Raw genomic sequence first — 14,740 nt, 5'->3', positions numbered from 1 at the left:
AAAGGTGATATTAGTATGATGAAAAAGGTTATATTAGTAAGATGTTAAAAAGGTGTACTGTGCCTTTAAGGACTAACTTGACGCCCCTGCTTGTTTGTTTCCTGCAACAAGATGGCTGCCGTTCCAGAGAGCAGAGTTCTTACTTTCAGCCTTTTTAAATGGAGCTCTTACTCCTCCACATATTTACCCGAGTGAGTCATTTTCACATTCGTTAGTCCGGTATTTGCATTCAATTCAAGTGTTTGTCATCGCCATTGTGCACACTTGTGCCTTCCTTAGAGCTAACTGGCCTAGCTCGCCTTCCATCACCACTTTAGCATTAGCATTAGCATTAGCATTAGCATTAGCATTAGCATTAGCCAACCACTTTCTTGCTTTCTAACCGCTATCGTTTCCAAATAATATTGTCGGTTCATCATTTGAATGCTAATAAATGAAGAGGTGTTGTTGTTTCTACTACGTTGTGTCATTGTTGTCTTGTGACATTTGAACATCACGCAGAAGTAGCGACATGCACGGCTTCATTTCTATTGACTTTTCCTTCTCCAAGCACACAATTGTTGACATTTATTTCCCACACACTTTTCACATATTTTGCTAAAGTGCGATTGTATCGCTGGAACTTCCTCAACGCAGCAGTTAGCATGCTTGCAAGTTCATGTTGTAAACTGCCTTGTTTGAGCCATCAAACCTGCTAATTAACATTTCATATTGCAACTTATGTAACCTTATATCAACTTATGTATCCATATATCAACTTAAGTATCCATATATCAACTTAAGTATCCATATTGCAAGTTATGTATCCATATATCAACTTATGTATCCATATATCAACTTAAGTATCCATATTGCAAGTTATGTATCCATATATCAACTTAAGTATCTATATTGCAAGTTATGTATCCATATTGCAAGTTATGTATCCATATATCAACTTATGTATCCATATTGCAAGTTATGTATCCACAGATCAACTTATGTATCCATATATCAACTTATGTATCCATATTGCAAGTTATGTATCCATATATCAACTTATGTATCCATATATCAACTTATGTATCCATATTGCAAGTTGTGTATCCGTATTGCAAGATATATATCCATATATCAACGTATGTATCCATATATCAACTTATGTGTCCGTATATCAACTTATGTATCCATATTGCAAGGTATGTATCCATATATCAACTTATGTATCCATATATCAACTTATGTATCATATATCAAGTTATGTATCCATATATCAACTTATGTATCCATATATCAACTTATGTATCCATATATCAACTTAAGTATCTATATTGCAAGTTATGTATCCATATTGCAAGTTATGTATCCATATATCAACTTATGTATACATATATCAACTTATGTATCATATATCAAGTTATGTATCCATATATCAACTTATGTATCCATATATCAACTTATGTATCCATATATCAACTTATGTATCCATATTGCAAGTTATGTATCCATATATCAACTTATGTATCCATATATCAACTTATGTATCCATATATCAACTTAAGTATCCATATTGCAAGTTATGTATCCATATTGCAAGTTATGTATCCATATATCAACTTATGTATCCATATATCAACTTAAGTATCTATATTGCAAGTTATGTATCCATATTGCAAGTTATGTATCCATATATCAACTTATGTATCCATATATCAACTTATGTATCCATATTGCAAGTTGTGTATCCATATTGCAAGATATGTATCCATATATCAACTTATGTGTCCGTATATCAACTTATGTATCCATATATCAACTTATGTATCCATATATCAACTTATGTATCCATATATCAACTTAAGTATCTATATTGCAAGTTATGTATCCATATTGCAAGTTATGTATCCATATATCAACTTATGTATCCATATTGCAAGTTATGTATCCATATATCAACTTATGTATCCATATATCAACTTATGTATCCATATATCAACTTAAGTATCCATATTGCAAGTTATGTATCCATATTGCAAGTTATGTATCCATATATCAACTTATGTATCCATATATCAACTTAAGTATCCATATTGCAAGTTATGTATCCATATTGCAAGTTATGTATCCATATATCAACTTATGTATCCATATATCAACTTAAGTATCCATATTGCAAGTTATGTATCCATATTGCAAGTTATGTATCCATATATCAACTTATGTATCCATATATCAACTTATGTATCATATATCAACTTATGTATCCATATTGCAAGTTGTGTATCCGTATTGCAAGATATATATCCATATATCAACGTATGTATCCATATATCAACTTATGTGTCCGTATATCAACTTATGTATCCATATTGCAAGGTATGTATCCATATATCAACTTATGTATCCATATATCAACTTATGTATCATATATCAAGTTATGTATCCATATATCAACTTATGTATCCATATATCAACTTAAGTATCTATATTGCAAGTTATGTATCCATATTGCAAGTTATGTATCCATATATCAACTTATGTATCCATACAGTATATGAAATATACCACTATTGTGTATCTGGCTAAATTGTGGATACATGTGCAGGAAGGATCTCCTTCTGTTCATTTGATTATAACATGATGTATTTTGTGAAAAAGTCGATTTAATACATTAAACATTGTTTGTATAGATTTGCTTTGTTCTTTTCTTCGCTTAAGTTTTATCAGTAAGTCTATTGGAAACGTTTACTCGGATGCTGTAATCGGCGGTTTTATCCAAGCATTTTTGCTTCAATGCTGATATCAGAATCAGCTTTATTGGACCGCATGGTTGTTTTAATTTGACCTTCTTTACAATCTTCTCAATCTGAGGACTTTCTTTGAATGAATGCTTGTGTAATGTCTAAAGAGCTTTACTTGAATGTGTATAGGAACATTTTGGTGGACAAACCGAATGATCAGTCCTCCAGGTGGTCTTCTGAGAGCAACTACCCTCCACAGGTAAAGTGAAGGTCATTCAAATGGTGTCAAATGACACATTGTGTGAATTGATATGCAAACTGTCTGTCTTGCTGCACAGTTTTTAGTCTTGAAACTGGAAAGGCCGGCGATTGTTCAGAGCATCACCTTTGGGAAATATGAGAAAACGCACGTCTGCAACCTGAAGAAATTCAAAGTGTTTGGTGGGATGAGTGAAGAAAACATGACGGAGCTTTTGTCCAGGTGAGGTCGCGCTGCTACCAATCAAATGGAATAGTCATAATAAGAAGATGGCAATGAGGAAAATATGCTTTTGTTTGAATGTTAAGCAATTTTACTAGCAAGTGGGTGAAGTCCTCACATCCGACAGTTGGAGTTGTGAAAGAGTGGCCTCTGTTTTTCTTCTCCTTCACCAGTGGCCTTAAAAACGACTACAACAAGGAAACGTTCACCTTAAAGCACAAGATTGACGAGCAAATGTTTCCCTGCAGATTTGTCAAAATAGGTAAAAAGAAGGGATTACTTGTTTGTGCGCTTGTACTTTGTTGACAACAAGTCATTTGTCCCCCAGTGCCTCTGATGTCATGGGGGCCCAGTTTCAACTTCAGCATTTGGTACATTGAGCTACATGGCATTGAGGATCCAGATGTGGTGCAGCCCTGCCTTAACTGGTACAGCAAGGTCAGACACTTGAACTTCACCATCAGCTTGAAAAGGAATTAGTCTTGACACATGTCATGGTGATGCGGACCAACATCCATATCACAATACATTTAGCAGCCTCCAGCCATTATTTGCCACATCAATGATAATAGGACCGTCATTTAGCAGCTGACTCGGGATGTAACAATAATATTGTATTGATAACCGTGGTAAAACTCCAGACGGTTAGTTTTAAGGTTTTGGATTAAAATGAGGTAAAAAAGGACATTAATAACTGCAGTTTGATAAACAGACTGACTGGTGCCAGCTCACTAGCTTAAATGTTAACATGAAAACAAGAGTCATTAACGTATTTCCCCTTATTAAGAGAGGCCATACCCCCCCCTCCATTCACACTCATCCACACACACTCACACAAAAGGGGTTATTTCTTTCTGCTACCAATATTCTAGTTCCTACAACATAGACAACACATTTGCAAGGGACACAGTCCCTGAAGCACACATGATTGTATGTGCTACTGGTCCACTAACATTTTCATTCATTACTATTTTTTTTAATCTTTTTTATCCAAGAAAATGTTTTTTATTTATTTATCTTATTTTATTTTATTTTTTAAAAAAGGACCTTATCTTCACCAGACCAGGTTGTCAATGAAATTAGATTTGTTTAAAGGCTTTTTCAAACCAGGTCCAGTCCAGATAATGTCCAAGTGGGACTCAGCAACACACACCTTCATTCATGTACACAGAAAACAATTAGGGAACACAACAGATTGCATATCATTTATAAACAAAATTACATTTTCAAAATAAGCATTTATGTGCAGTCCAGATTATGTCCAGGTCACTTAAATTAGGGAACACAACAACAGATAGCATATAATCTATAAACTTAATTATACTTTAAAAATAAGCCTTTGAGGACTTCCCATCTTTTTTTATGTTTTTTGGCATCACAATCGTTTTCAACCATGTAACTTTCTAAAGTTAAAAAATACTGAATAAATGTTTGAAAGAAAGTAATACTAAGTGAATATCTGTTTTTGGCCTTAAAAAATAAACCTTTTACCGAGTACTATAATTCAATTAATTCAATCATGATTGTCAATGAACTCTCCTAAAATAACAGAAACCACATCAAGCTTCATAAACAAACCAATCCTTAAACACATTTTTTCAACTTCCACCCAAAACGAAGACACAATATGACAATACCAAAACAAAGGCAGAGTGGATTCAAACTCCTGACAACAAAATCGGCAATCATCTGACTCTGTCATATTCCATAATTTTAACATTTTCCCCGTGGGTAAGAAGTTATAAATAATTTTAATTTGAAAATAACGATTTTGCACATGGATAGTAGTTTTATAGATTAATTTGGAATATGGCATCCCATGGTCTACGGGCAGTCAAAAAAGTCATCCCATTTTCCATATGTGTTGTATGGGGCAGCCTTTAAAGATTTCTTTATTAAATAAAAATGATATATTTTCTATTTATTTTAGTTCCTTTTTGCCAACTAGAATTTCTTATTAGAGGTTTACAAACTAATAATTTAGTAGTTCCATAATTAATTATTTGTTTCCATCTTTTCCCAATGACTCCAGTTAGTTGATGAAATGAAAAGCTTGAGCAAGCATCACCATACATAGTTGTAAATTCATCTTACCATTCTCATTGATAATATCATTGACAAAAATGATTCCTCTTTCAAACATATTTTTCCAAAAGAAAGGCTTTCCATCTATTACAATATTAGAGTTCATCCATATTATCTGCTGCAAAATATCATCTCTTTTTTCTGGCACATACAATTGAAAACACCACCATGAGTGGATTGTTTCCTTTATGAACCCCGCCATGTTTCCCAGCAGACTCTCTACATAAGAAAAATGGGAGGGGATCACTTGTAAAAAAGGATACCATTTCTTTTGATACAGTACATGTTTTTTGTCCAACAGTACACTTGTGTACCACTCAGTGTTTAAATACTTCTTTGGAACAATTGATGCTTTTAAAGACAGACACATAGCTTCAAGGTTGAGAAGTTTCATATTCATACTCATTGTACAAAACCTTTCTTTTCATCTTTTCTGGTTTGCCGTCCCAGACAAAATGGAAGACCCTCAACTCATAAATCTAAAAAAAGTTTTGTGGTGGAGCTGGTAATGACAAAAACAAATAAATACATTGAGGAATAATTAACGAATTGACAATAGATAATTTACCATACAAGGTTTAGGATTTCCCTTTCCATAATTGCATAATTTTGTCCAGCTTTCTTAGTAGATTATCATAATTTACTGAGCCTAGATCTTCCAGATTCTCTGGGACAACAACACCAAGTATGTTAACTGGTCCATCTGTCCACAAAACAGGCACTTTGCATTCCATTCGAAAGGACGTTCCCTTTAGATTTCCGATCCTTAACATTTTACATTTATCATAATTAAGCTTAAGCCCAGATTGCTGTGAAAATATGTCCGAAAGATTAAGAAGGTTCCGCAAACAATGAGGAAAAATCTTATCTTTGTGAATCAGCCTTTTCTGACATGAATTTCATCAAGAACAAACACAGAACACGCCTGACTGATGCACATCTGCAAGACTCACTCAGAGTTGCAGTGTCAAGTTACACACCAGAGTACAACAATGCCAGGCTTCCCACTAACTGACAAAAAAGCAGATAACAGATTTGGTGTCCAGTTCAAAGTGTGACATGATTTATTTAAAACTTTGAGAGTTTACTTTTGTATTTTACATGTGTAATTATTTGTACAAACATGGTGGGTGCAAAGTAATTCATGATTTGTTAAAAAAATGTTAGTGGCTAGCTAGTTAAAATGGGATATTATGATTTCACAAGACTGTCTTAGAAGTGATCATTTGAAAATGTTCAATTTGAAAATAGTGCACTTGGAGAAAATATAAAAATAAAGTGTTGCATATTGATATTTATCTGTTTCTATATATATTTATTGTGAGAAATCATTAAGATGATCAGTGTTTCCACAAAGATAAATATCATTAATAGAGTTAAAGGTAAATTGCGCAAATTGGCTATTTCTGCCAATTTATTTAAGTGTGTATCAAACTGGTAGCCATTCGCATTAATCAGTAGCCAAGAAGTAGCTCTTGGTTTCAAAAAGGTTGGTGACCCTTGCGTCACATACTGTCATGTCATACGTCACATTTGTATACGCCCTCGCGCAGCAGAGAGGTAACAGCATGGCTAACGTTAGCTGTGATGCTAGCGGTAATACGAGCAAAAGAAGGTGCGAATCTGGTAACAAATGAAGGAATAATTAATTCCCCAAAAAACAGCAGGGGGTCCATCGTCTGGCGGTGGTTTGGCTTCAAGTGGGAATATGTCGAACAGACAACCGTAATTTGTCAAGTGTGGGGCGAAAGCGTTGCTATAAAAAGCATTACTGCTAATATGTAGCATCATTTGAAAAGTCACCTGCTAGAGAATGAACAGTGCTTACTCCGCACGTCAACATCTCTGTTCGGTGCCACACGCCCACACCATCAAAATGCCGAGGCAAACATTTCCACATCAACACCGTATGAAAAAAATAGTGATTTTTTTAGTTGTGATTTCCTTCTCTGCATGAAAGTGAATGAAGTAGCATATATGAATGCAGTATGAAGAAGAATGTTTTAATGTCGACACATAGAATCATCATACTGCTGTGATTATATGCATCAAGTGTTCATTCAAGGCTAAGGCAAAATTTGAGTGTATCGCGATATAGCCTTAAAATATCGCGATATTAAAAAAAGGCCATATCGCCCAGCCCTAGCGCCCTCTACTTCTCCCTATGTCCGTGTACACAGCGGAGTTTGTAAAAGTCACACATTTTACTTTTTGAAACTGATGCTGATCATTTCCGATATTACATTTTAATGCATTTATTGGCCGATAATATCGGCAGTCCGATATTATCGGACATCCCTAATTAATTACCATTGAAAAGTGTGATTAAATGTGATCATGAGCAATTTTGGGTATTGTCAAGGCACGAGTGGGCGTGTTGTTCCACACACACGTGCAGCCATCCACTCTGTGGTGAAGTGTCTTCCTGCCTTTGCAGTACAGAGAACAGGAAGCCATCCGCCTCTGCCTCAAACACTTCCGTCAGCATAACTACACCGAGGCCTTTGAGTCGCTGCAGAAGAAGACCCGGATCGCACTGGAACACCCGATGCTGACCCACCTGCACGAGCGACTGGTGCTGCAAGGAGACTTTGACGCTTGCGAAGACCTCATAGACAAAGCCGTAAGAGGTGAAGAGTCCGGCGGTGGCTCCATGGCCACTTGACGTGGTGATGATCAACTCTTTTCTCTCCTTGCCAGACGGTTTGTTTAACCAGTACATCAGCCAGCAGGAGTACAAGCCCAGGTGGAGTCAGATCATCCCCAAATGCAACAAAGGTACAAGCGCCCAAGAAAGCAACAGGGACGACGTGAACAGTGAGCCCATCTATTGTCCAAGCTTTGTTGCTGAAACAATGCTGCCTTCCTTTTGGGTGTGGCTTCCCCATCCTCCTTGCATCCACACTCACGCCTTCCTGTGCTCTCTGCAGGTGATGCTGACGACAACAGGCCAGGGATGAGGGGAGGACATCAGATGGTTATTGACGTCCAGACTGGTGAGAAACTTGCTTTTCTTCCTTTTGTCCTTCCTGCTGGTATTCTGACAGGAAGTGTTTGATGTGCGACAGAGGGACTTAGGAGGCACCGTTCTCAGTCTTTGAACACAAAATAGACAAAGGGACAAGCGGTAGGAAATGGATGGATTAATGTGTCAGCACCAAACATCTTCTTTGCTCCACTGTTGAGAAAAGAGCATCTCAGATGGTCGCTTTTGAAGTGTCACACATCATCAAGGACCTGATACCTACTACAGACCGACTGACGGCTTTTTTTCAGGGCCAATAACCGATTATTAGTAGTCAAGAAGGCCTATAAGCCATATGTGGAGGTGATAAACATGAATATTAGATGTATTTATTTATTTGAATTGGGACAATACATATTCATCAACATAGAGAAACAATGTAAATATGCCGGAGTTAGCACAATAGCTCATTTTCATCCGTTGTCCTAAGGCAGTAAACATTCAATAGGTCATGATACAAAAGAATACATCAATCACAAGACATTACACATTACAAGCATACCGTAAGCACAGACCTTGGACAAAAAAAATAAAACAAACTACAAACAAAAAAACATGTGAACAATCTAATTGTGCGTGCATGTCTGATTAGTTTGAGTGCAGTTTTAAATGTTAAATAGGTGTCACAGTTTCTGCTCCATGACTGTATGCCTCTGACAGGCATCTCAGTAAACATCTGGACAATTGTTATTATTTTCTAGAAAGGCTGGGACCAGTAGTGACATAAAGTTCATCAAACTTTGTGTAAATTAAAGACAGCAAACACCTTTATAAGGTGTGTCTCAGAGGAACATCAACATTTCATTTCAAATATGGAACAACATCTGGGAAAATTGGTCAAAATATGAATACATTTCACATTCATTATCATAATAACTCATCTACTCCATTTTATAACACTGCATGGATTTAATACATTGTAAGGTTTCCTCGTTAAATATTGTCAACATTTCAATAAAAACAATTCTGGACTCCTGCACGTTCAAGATGGCTGACATCATTTCTTCCTGGATGTTACAGAAAGAATGAGAATGTGTCAGCTGCTGCCTGCTCTTCTTTACTAATATAATCATCTCATATTTGTCAGGATATGTACACAAAGTTGAGATTTTTCTGTCCGTCCATCTCTGATTACGGAACATGAAACTCGCCACACTCCTTTTAATGAGCCCACACTCAGACGGAGGATTGTTCCTTGCAGTAGCCAAACACACAAAACGGAACCGGTTAAACAGCCCCTGAAAGAAAAACAAAAACTGGATGTCCTGCGAAAAAAGGAAGATTGGCAAGCTAAGCAGAAGAGATACAGCGTGTAGAAGCGAGCAACACAAGAGGAAGTGGGTCGCTCTTAACATGCAGGTCAAAGCTTGAGCAGTGATTATAAGCATCTACTTGACTAATACATACTATGCTGATGTCCTTCTGTTGTAGTTGTAAAAAAAAAGAAGATTGATACTGCTATAGGGTAAAATGCCAAATATCGGCACAGATAATTTGTGGTGATTGAATCCTGCATAGCCTCAAGCAGGTGGCGCTGTCACGCTTGCCATCTATCAAGCATTTTTCCAATGGTGTTCCACAGAGACGGTCTACCTCTTTGGGGGCTGGGACGGCACACAGGACCTGGCTGACTTCTGGGCTTACAGTGTGCAGGAAAACCAGTGGGTGTGCATCTCCAGGGACACTGAGAAAGAGGTAATGGAGTCACCCACACACAACATGCACCTTAACCCTCCACCTTCAGCAAGCCATACCTGTGCGCCGTTCAGAGCGGTCCCAGCGCCCGCTCCTGCCACAAGATGTGTATCGACTCCCAGCGACGTCAGATCTACACACTAGGCCGCTACCTGGACTCCAGCGTGAGGAACAGCAAGTCCCTGAAGAGTGACTTTTACCGCTACGACATCCACGTCAACACCTGGACACTCCTGAGCGAGGACACGTCGGCGGACGGAGGGCCCAAGCTCGTGTTCGACCACCAGGTAGCTCACTACAGCACTCTTCTGCACCGGCTGTTGTGTCCATCATCCAATCAGGGCCAATATTTGCCTTCTTAGTTGAGATTGAGGCAGACACTTCCATATTGTGTGGTACACATGCACAAGCAAGAACTCCTGCTCCTTTACACTAAAAGACTTGAGGTGAGGTTGGTTTCAACATGATTTTTTCCCCCTAATAACCGGTACGCGTCGAAAAAGGAGTAGGAAGAAGCAAAACCCCTTTTCCACTTCACAGCAATTACATGTTCACTTCCTGTTCTTACATCAATCAATACAACAGTTCTCTTAATAGTCAAGTCAGTTATGATTCATTTTCAAACAGTTCAAGACATTTATCATACTTTACATTGTTTGACTTCTTTGCTTAATCCATCCCATAATTTAGTTCCACATACTGATGCGCTAACAGTTTTAAGTGTTGTACGTGCGTACAAATGTTGAAGTTGGATTTTTCTTTAGTGGAGAATAATTGTTGTACATTCTTGGCGAGCAGGTTATACTTTGCTTTGTACATTTGAGCTGTTTGCAAATTCAAATCATTGAATTTTGACATTTTAAATTACCGGTTGTGTTTGTTTTATGTAACTGAGCTTTTTTGTTACACAGTTAGTCTACTTTTGTAATCATTTCCCCATATTTGTACACAATAACTTAGATATGGTAACACTCTCCAGCAGTAGACAATATGAAGTAATGTTTGGTCTAGAGCATATTTTGCCTTGTCATTGTATTTTTTTTTATATGCGATTTCCAGCTCATATTATCATCTATTATCACACCCCAAAAATTTGAACATGGCAGAAAATAAACTAAGATTCTTCCAAGTAACTTTATCACTTGATTATTGGAGGAAAAGGAATGTCTAAACATGCTACACACAACCCAGAAAAGGGCGACACAGGAACCTCATTGCAATGTAAAGTAGGGGTGATCGATCCACATGGAGATACAAAGTATAATACAAAAATGATTTTAAAAAATGTTGTTCTTATTACCGGTACTATGCTTTTTCTTAATGTTTATATACTCAGGACGCACGTCTCTGGAAACAGGAAGTGTTTGAAGGCAATAGCCAAATATTGCACAGTGGAAGAGGGGTTAGTGCGTCTGCCTCACAATACGAAGGTCCTGAGTAGTCCTGGGTTCAAGCCCGGGCTCGGGATCTTTCTGTGTGGAGTTTGCATGTTCTCCCTGTGACTGCGTGGGTTCTACTCCGGCTTCTTCCCACCTCCAAAGACATGCACCTGGGGATAGGTTGATTGGCAACACTAAATGGGCCTTAGTGTGTGAATGTTGTCTGTCTATCTGTGTTGGCCCTGCGATGAGGTGGCGACTTGTCCAGGGTGTACCCCGCCTTCCGCCTGATTGTAGCTGAGATAAGCTCCACCACCCCCCGCAACCCAGAAGGGAATAAGCGGTAGAAAATGGATGGATGGATGGATGTACAAACCCCGTTTCCATATGAGTTGGGAAATTGTGTTAGATGTAAATATAAACGGAATACAATGATTTGCAAATCCTTTTCAAGCCATATTCAGTTGAATATGCTACAAAGACAACATATTTGATGTTCAAACTCATAAACCTAATTTTTTTTTTGCAAATAATAATTAACTTAGAATTTCATGGCTGCAACACGTGCCAAAGTAGTTGGGAAAGGGCATGTTCACCACTGTGTTACATCACCTTTGCTTTTAACAACACTCAATAAACATTTGGGAACTGAGGAAACTAATTGTTGAAGCTTTGAAAGTGGAATTCTTTCCCATTCTTGTTTTATGTAGAGCTTCAGTCGTTCAACAGTCCGGGGTCTCCACTGTCGTATTTTACGCTTCATAATGCGCCACACATTTTCGATGGGAGACAGGTCTGGACTGCAGGTGGGCCAGGAAAGTACCCGCACTCTTTTTTTACGAAGCCACGCTGTTGTAACACGTGGTGAATGTGGCTTGGCATTGTCTTGCTGAAATAAGCAGGGGTGTCCATGAAAAAGACGGCGCTTAGATGGCAGCATATGTTGTTCCAAAAGCTGTATGTACCTTTCAGCATTAATGGTGCCTTCAAAGATGTGTAAGTTACCCATGTCTTGGGCACTAATGCACCCCCATACCATCACACATGCTGGCTTTTGAACTTTGCGTCGATAACAGTCTGGATGGTTCGCTTCCCCTTTGGTCCGGATGACACAATGTTGAATATTTCCAAAAACAATTTGAGATATGGACTCATCAGACCACAGAACACTTTTCCACTTTGCATGAGTCCATCTTAGATGATTTCGGGCCCAGAGAAGTTTCTGGGTGTTGTTGATAAAGGGCTTTGGCTTTGCATAGTAAAACTTTAACTTGCACTTACAAATGTAGCGACCAACTGTATTTAGTGACAGTGGTTTTCTGAAGTGTTCCTGAGCCCATGTGGTGATATCCTTTAGAGATTGATGTCGGTTTTTGATACAGTGCCGTCTGAGGGATGGAAGGTCACGGTCATTCAATGTTGGTTTCCGGCCATGCCGCTTACGTGGAGTGATTTCTCCACATTCTCTGAACCTTTTGATGATATTATGGAGCGTAGATGTTGAAATCCCTACATTTCTTGCAATTGCACTTTGAGAAACGTTGTTCTTAAACTGTTTGACTATTTGCTCACGCAGTTGTGGACAAATCCAATCCAATCCAATCCACTTTATTTATATAGCACATTTAAACAACAAAATGTTTCCAAAGTGCTGCACAACAATATTAAACACAATTAAAAACAATATAAAATAAATGTGATTAAAAACAATTTCAAAGGGTAAAACCAATTAAAACAGTAAATAGAAAGCAAAAGCAAAATTTTAAAAACACAGAGGACAACAGAGGACCACACAACTCACGTAGTGTTAAAAGCCAGAGAATAAAAGTGGGTCTTAAGACGAGACTTAAAACACTCCACTGTGGGAGCAGTTCGAACATGGAGGGGCAGAGTGTTCCAGAGCTTAGGGCCAACCACAGAGAAGGCCCTGTCTCCCCTGGTTTTAAGTCTCGTCTTGGACACCACGAGCTGGAGCTGGCTCTCGGACCTCAGAGCGCGCGCAGGATTGTAAGTTTGGATGAGGTCCGAGATATACAAAGGGGTGTACCTCGCCCCATCCTTTCTTGTGAAAGACCGAGCATTTTTTGGGAAGCTGTTTTTATACCCAATCATGGCACCCACCTGTTCCCAATTAGCCTGCACACCTGTGGGATGTTCCAAATAAGTGTTTGATGAGCATTCCTCAACTTTATCAGTATTTATTGCCACCTTTCCCAACTTCTTTGTCACGTGTTGCTGCCATCAAATTCTAAAGTTAATGATTATTTGCAAAAAAAAAAGTTTATGAGTTTGAACATCAAATATGTTGTCTTTGTAGCATATTCAACTGAATATGGCTTGAAAGGGATTTGCAAATCATTGTATTGTGTTTTTATTTACATCTAACACAATTTCCCAACTCATATGGAAATTGGGTTTGTATGTGTGGTTACTATGGCAACAACACATCACCAGCAGGGTAAAACTAACCAGCTCACTATTGATTAGTGGGTGAACAATCCAATGCTTGGTGAATTCTGTTTCACAATGAGAGGAAGAGTCGACATTTAATTCATGAATTGATTGTAGCTTTTGTTTAGTTATTGTGCACGACTCGATATGAACAATTGTATGTCACATTCAATACCTCAAATTTACAACAATACTAGCACATTCTAAACATAACAAGATAAGCCTCCCAAACATGTGTTATTGTGTTTACTTTAGCTGCTTGCCTCAAAACATTTTCACTTCTATAATTTATCATCTAAATTCGGACTCGAAATGGGATTGGATCGAAGTCTGAAGGCCAAAAATGCTGAGCGTGTTTGCACATTGCCATTAAAATATCAAACAAATAGACAAAGAATTGAAGAAACATTTGGAGATGATATGGCAAAGTCCCTGGCAGTGGTTCTTCACATGTGTGACAAATCATCATTCAAGTAGAATCAACACAGTTCATTCGGGCTGTGGTCTGCAGCTGGCATCGATGATGAGATTTCACGCTTTTATCAGCTCTTTTCTTCTTGGCGGCTTAATCCACACCGTGGTCGAGCAGCTTGAGCGTGGCATTCAAACAAGTGAGAGTGAGTGTAGAGTTTGAGCAGAAAATGTTGTATTGCTGTTCCAGTCGTTCAAATAGAGATAGGAAAGAACTTTCATAGAGTCATAAAGGTAAAAAAGTCAGGAAATAAAAGGAAATGTCTCTTAAAAATAGAACTTTCATCACCTTGTGGAATACAATCGAACCATGCTGGTGTCTGCAGTGATCACTTTGTAAAATGTTTGAACATTTGATTTGTTTGAGTAAGCTTCTGTGAAGCAATCCAGTTGATTTATCCTTAATAGTATTAATAAAGGAGATGACTACATC

The 14,740-nt window shown here is 37.9% G+C and overlaps 1 protein-coding gene across 3 annotated transcripts in view; it reads left to right on the top strand.

Moving 5' to 3' along the window:
- The first annotated feature begins 69 nt into the window (after positions 1 to 69).
- The window catches only part of mkln1 (muskelin 1, intracellular mediator containing kelch motifs), a 33,079-nt gene continuing 18,408 nt past the window's right edge, over positions 70 to 14,740 (top strand). For 2 of the 3 annotated variants that reach the window (XM_072913130.1, XM_061959133.2), the window contains exons 1-10: positions 70 to 191; positions 2,910 to 2,979; positions 3,059 to 3,201; positions 3,375 to 3,463; positions 3,530 to 3,639; positions 7,724 to 7,916; positions 7,987 to 8,103; positions 8,217 to 8,282; positions 9,894 to 10,006; positions 10,081 to 10,293. In XM_072913130.1, coding sequence (XP_072769231.1) covers positions 112 to 191; positions 2,910 to 2,979; positions 3,059 to 3,201; positions 3,375 to 3,463; positions 3,530 to 3,639; positions 7,724 to 7,916; positions 7,987 to 8,103; positions 8,217 to 8,282; positions 9,894 to 10,006; positions 10,081 to 10,293 — 1,194 coding nt within the window. In that variant the 5' untranslated portion in view covers positions 70 to 111. The remainder of the gene's footprint in view (positions 192 to 2,909; positions 2,980 to 3,058; positions 3,202 to 3,374; positions 3,464 to 3,529; positions 3,640 to 7,723; positions 7,917 to 7,986; positions 8,104 to 8,216; positions 8,283 to 9,893; positions 10,007 to 10,080; positions 10,294 to 14,740) is intronic. The other variant, XM_061959134.2, reaches the window with a different exon arrangement.

Source organism: Nerophis lumbriciformis, linkage group LG05 (assembly GCF_033978685.3).
Source record: "Nerophis lumbriciformis linkage group LG05, RoL_Nlum_v2.1, whole genome shotgun sequence".
In the NCBI taxonomy this organism is placed as follows: Eukaryota; Metazoa; Chordata; class Actinopteri; order Syngnathiformes; family Syngnathidae; genus Nerophis; species Nerophis lumbriciformis.
This window is presented reverse-complemented; position numbering and strand designations above follow the sequence as displayed.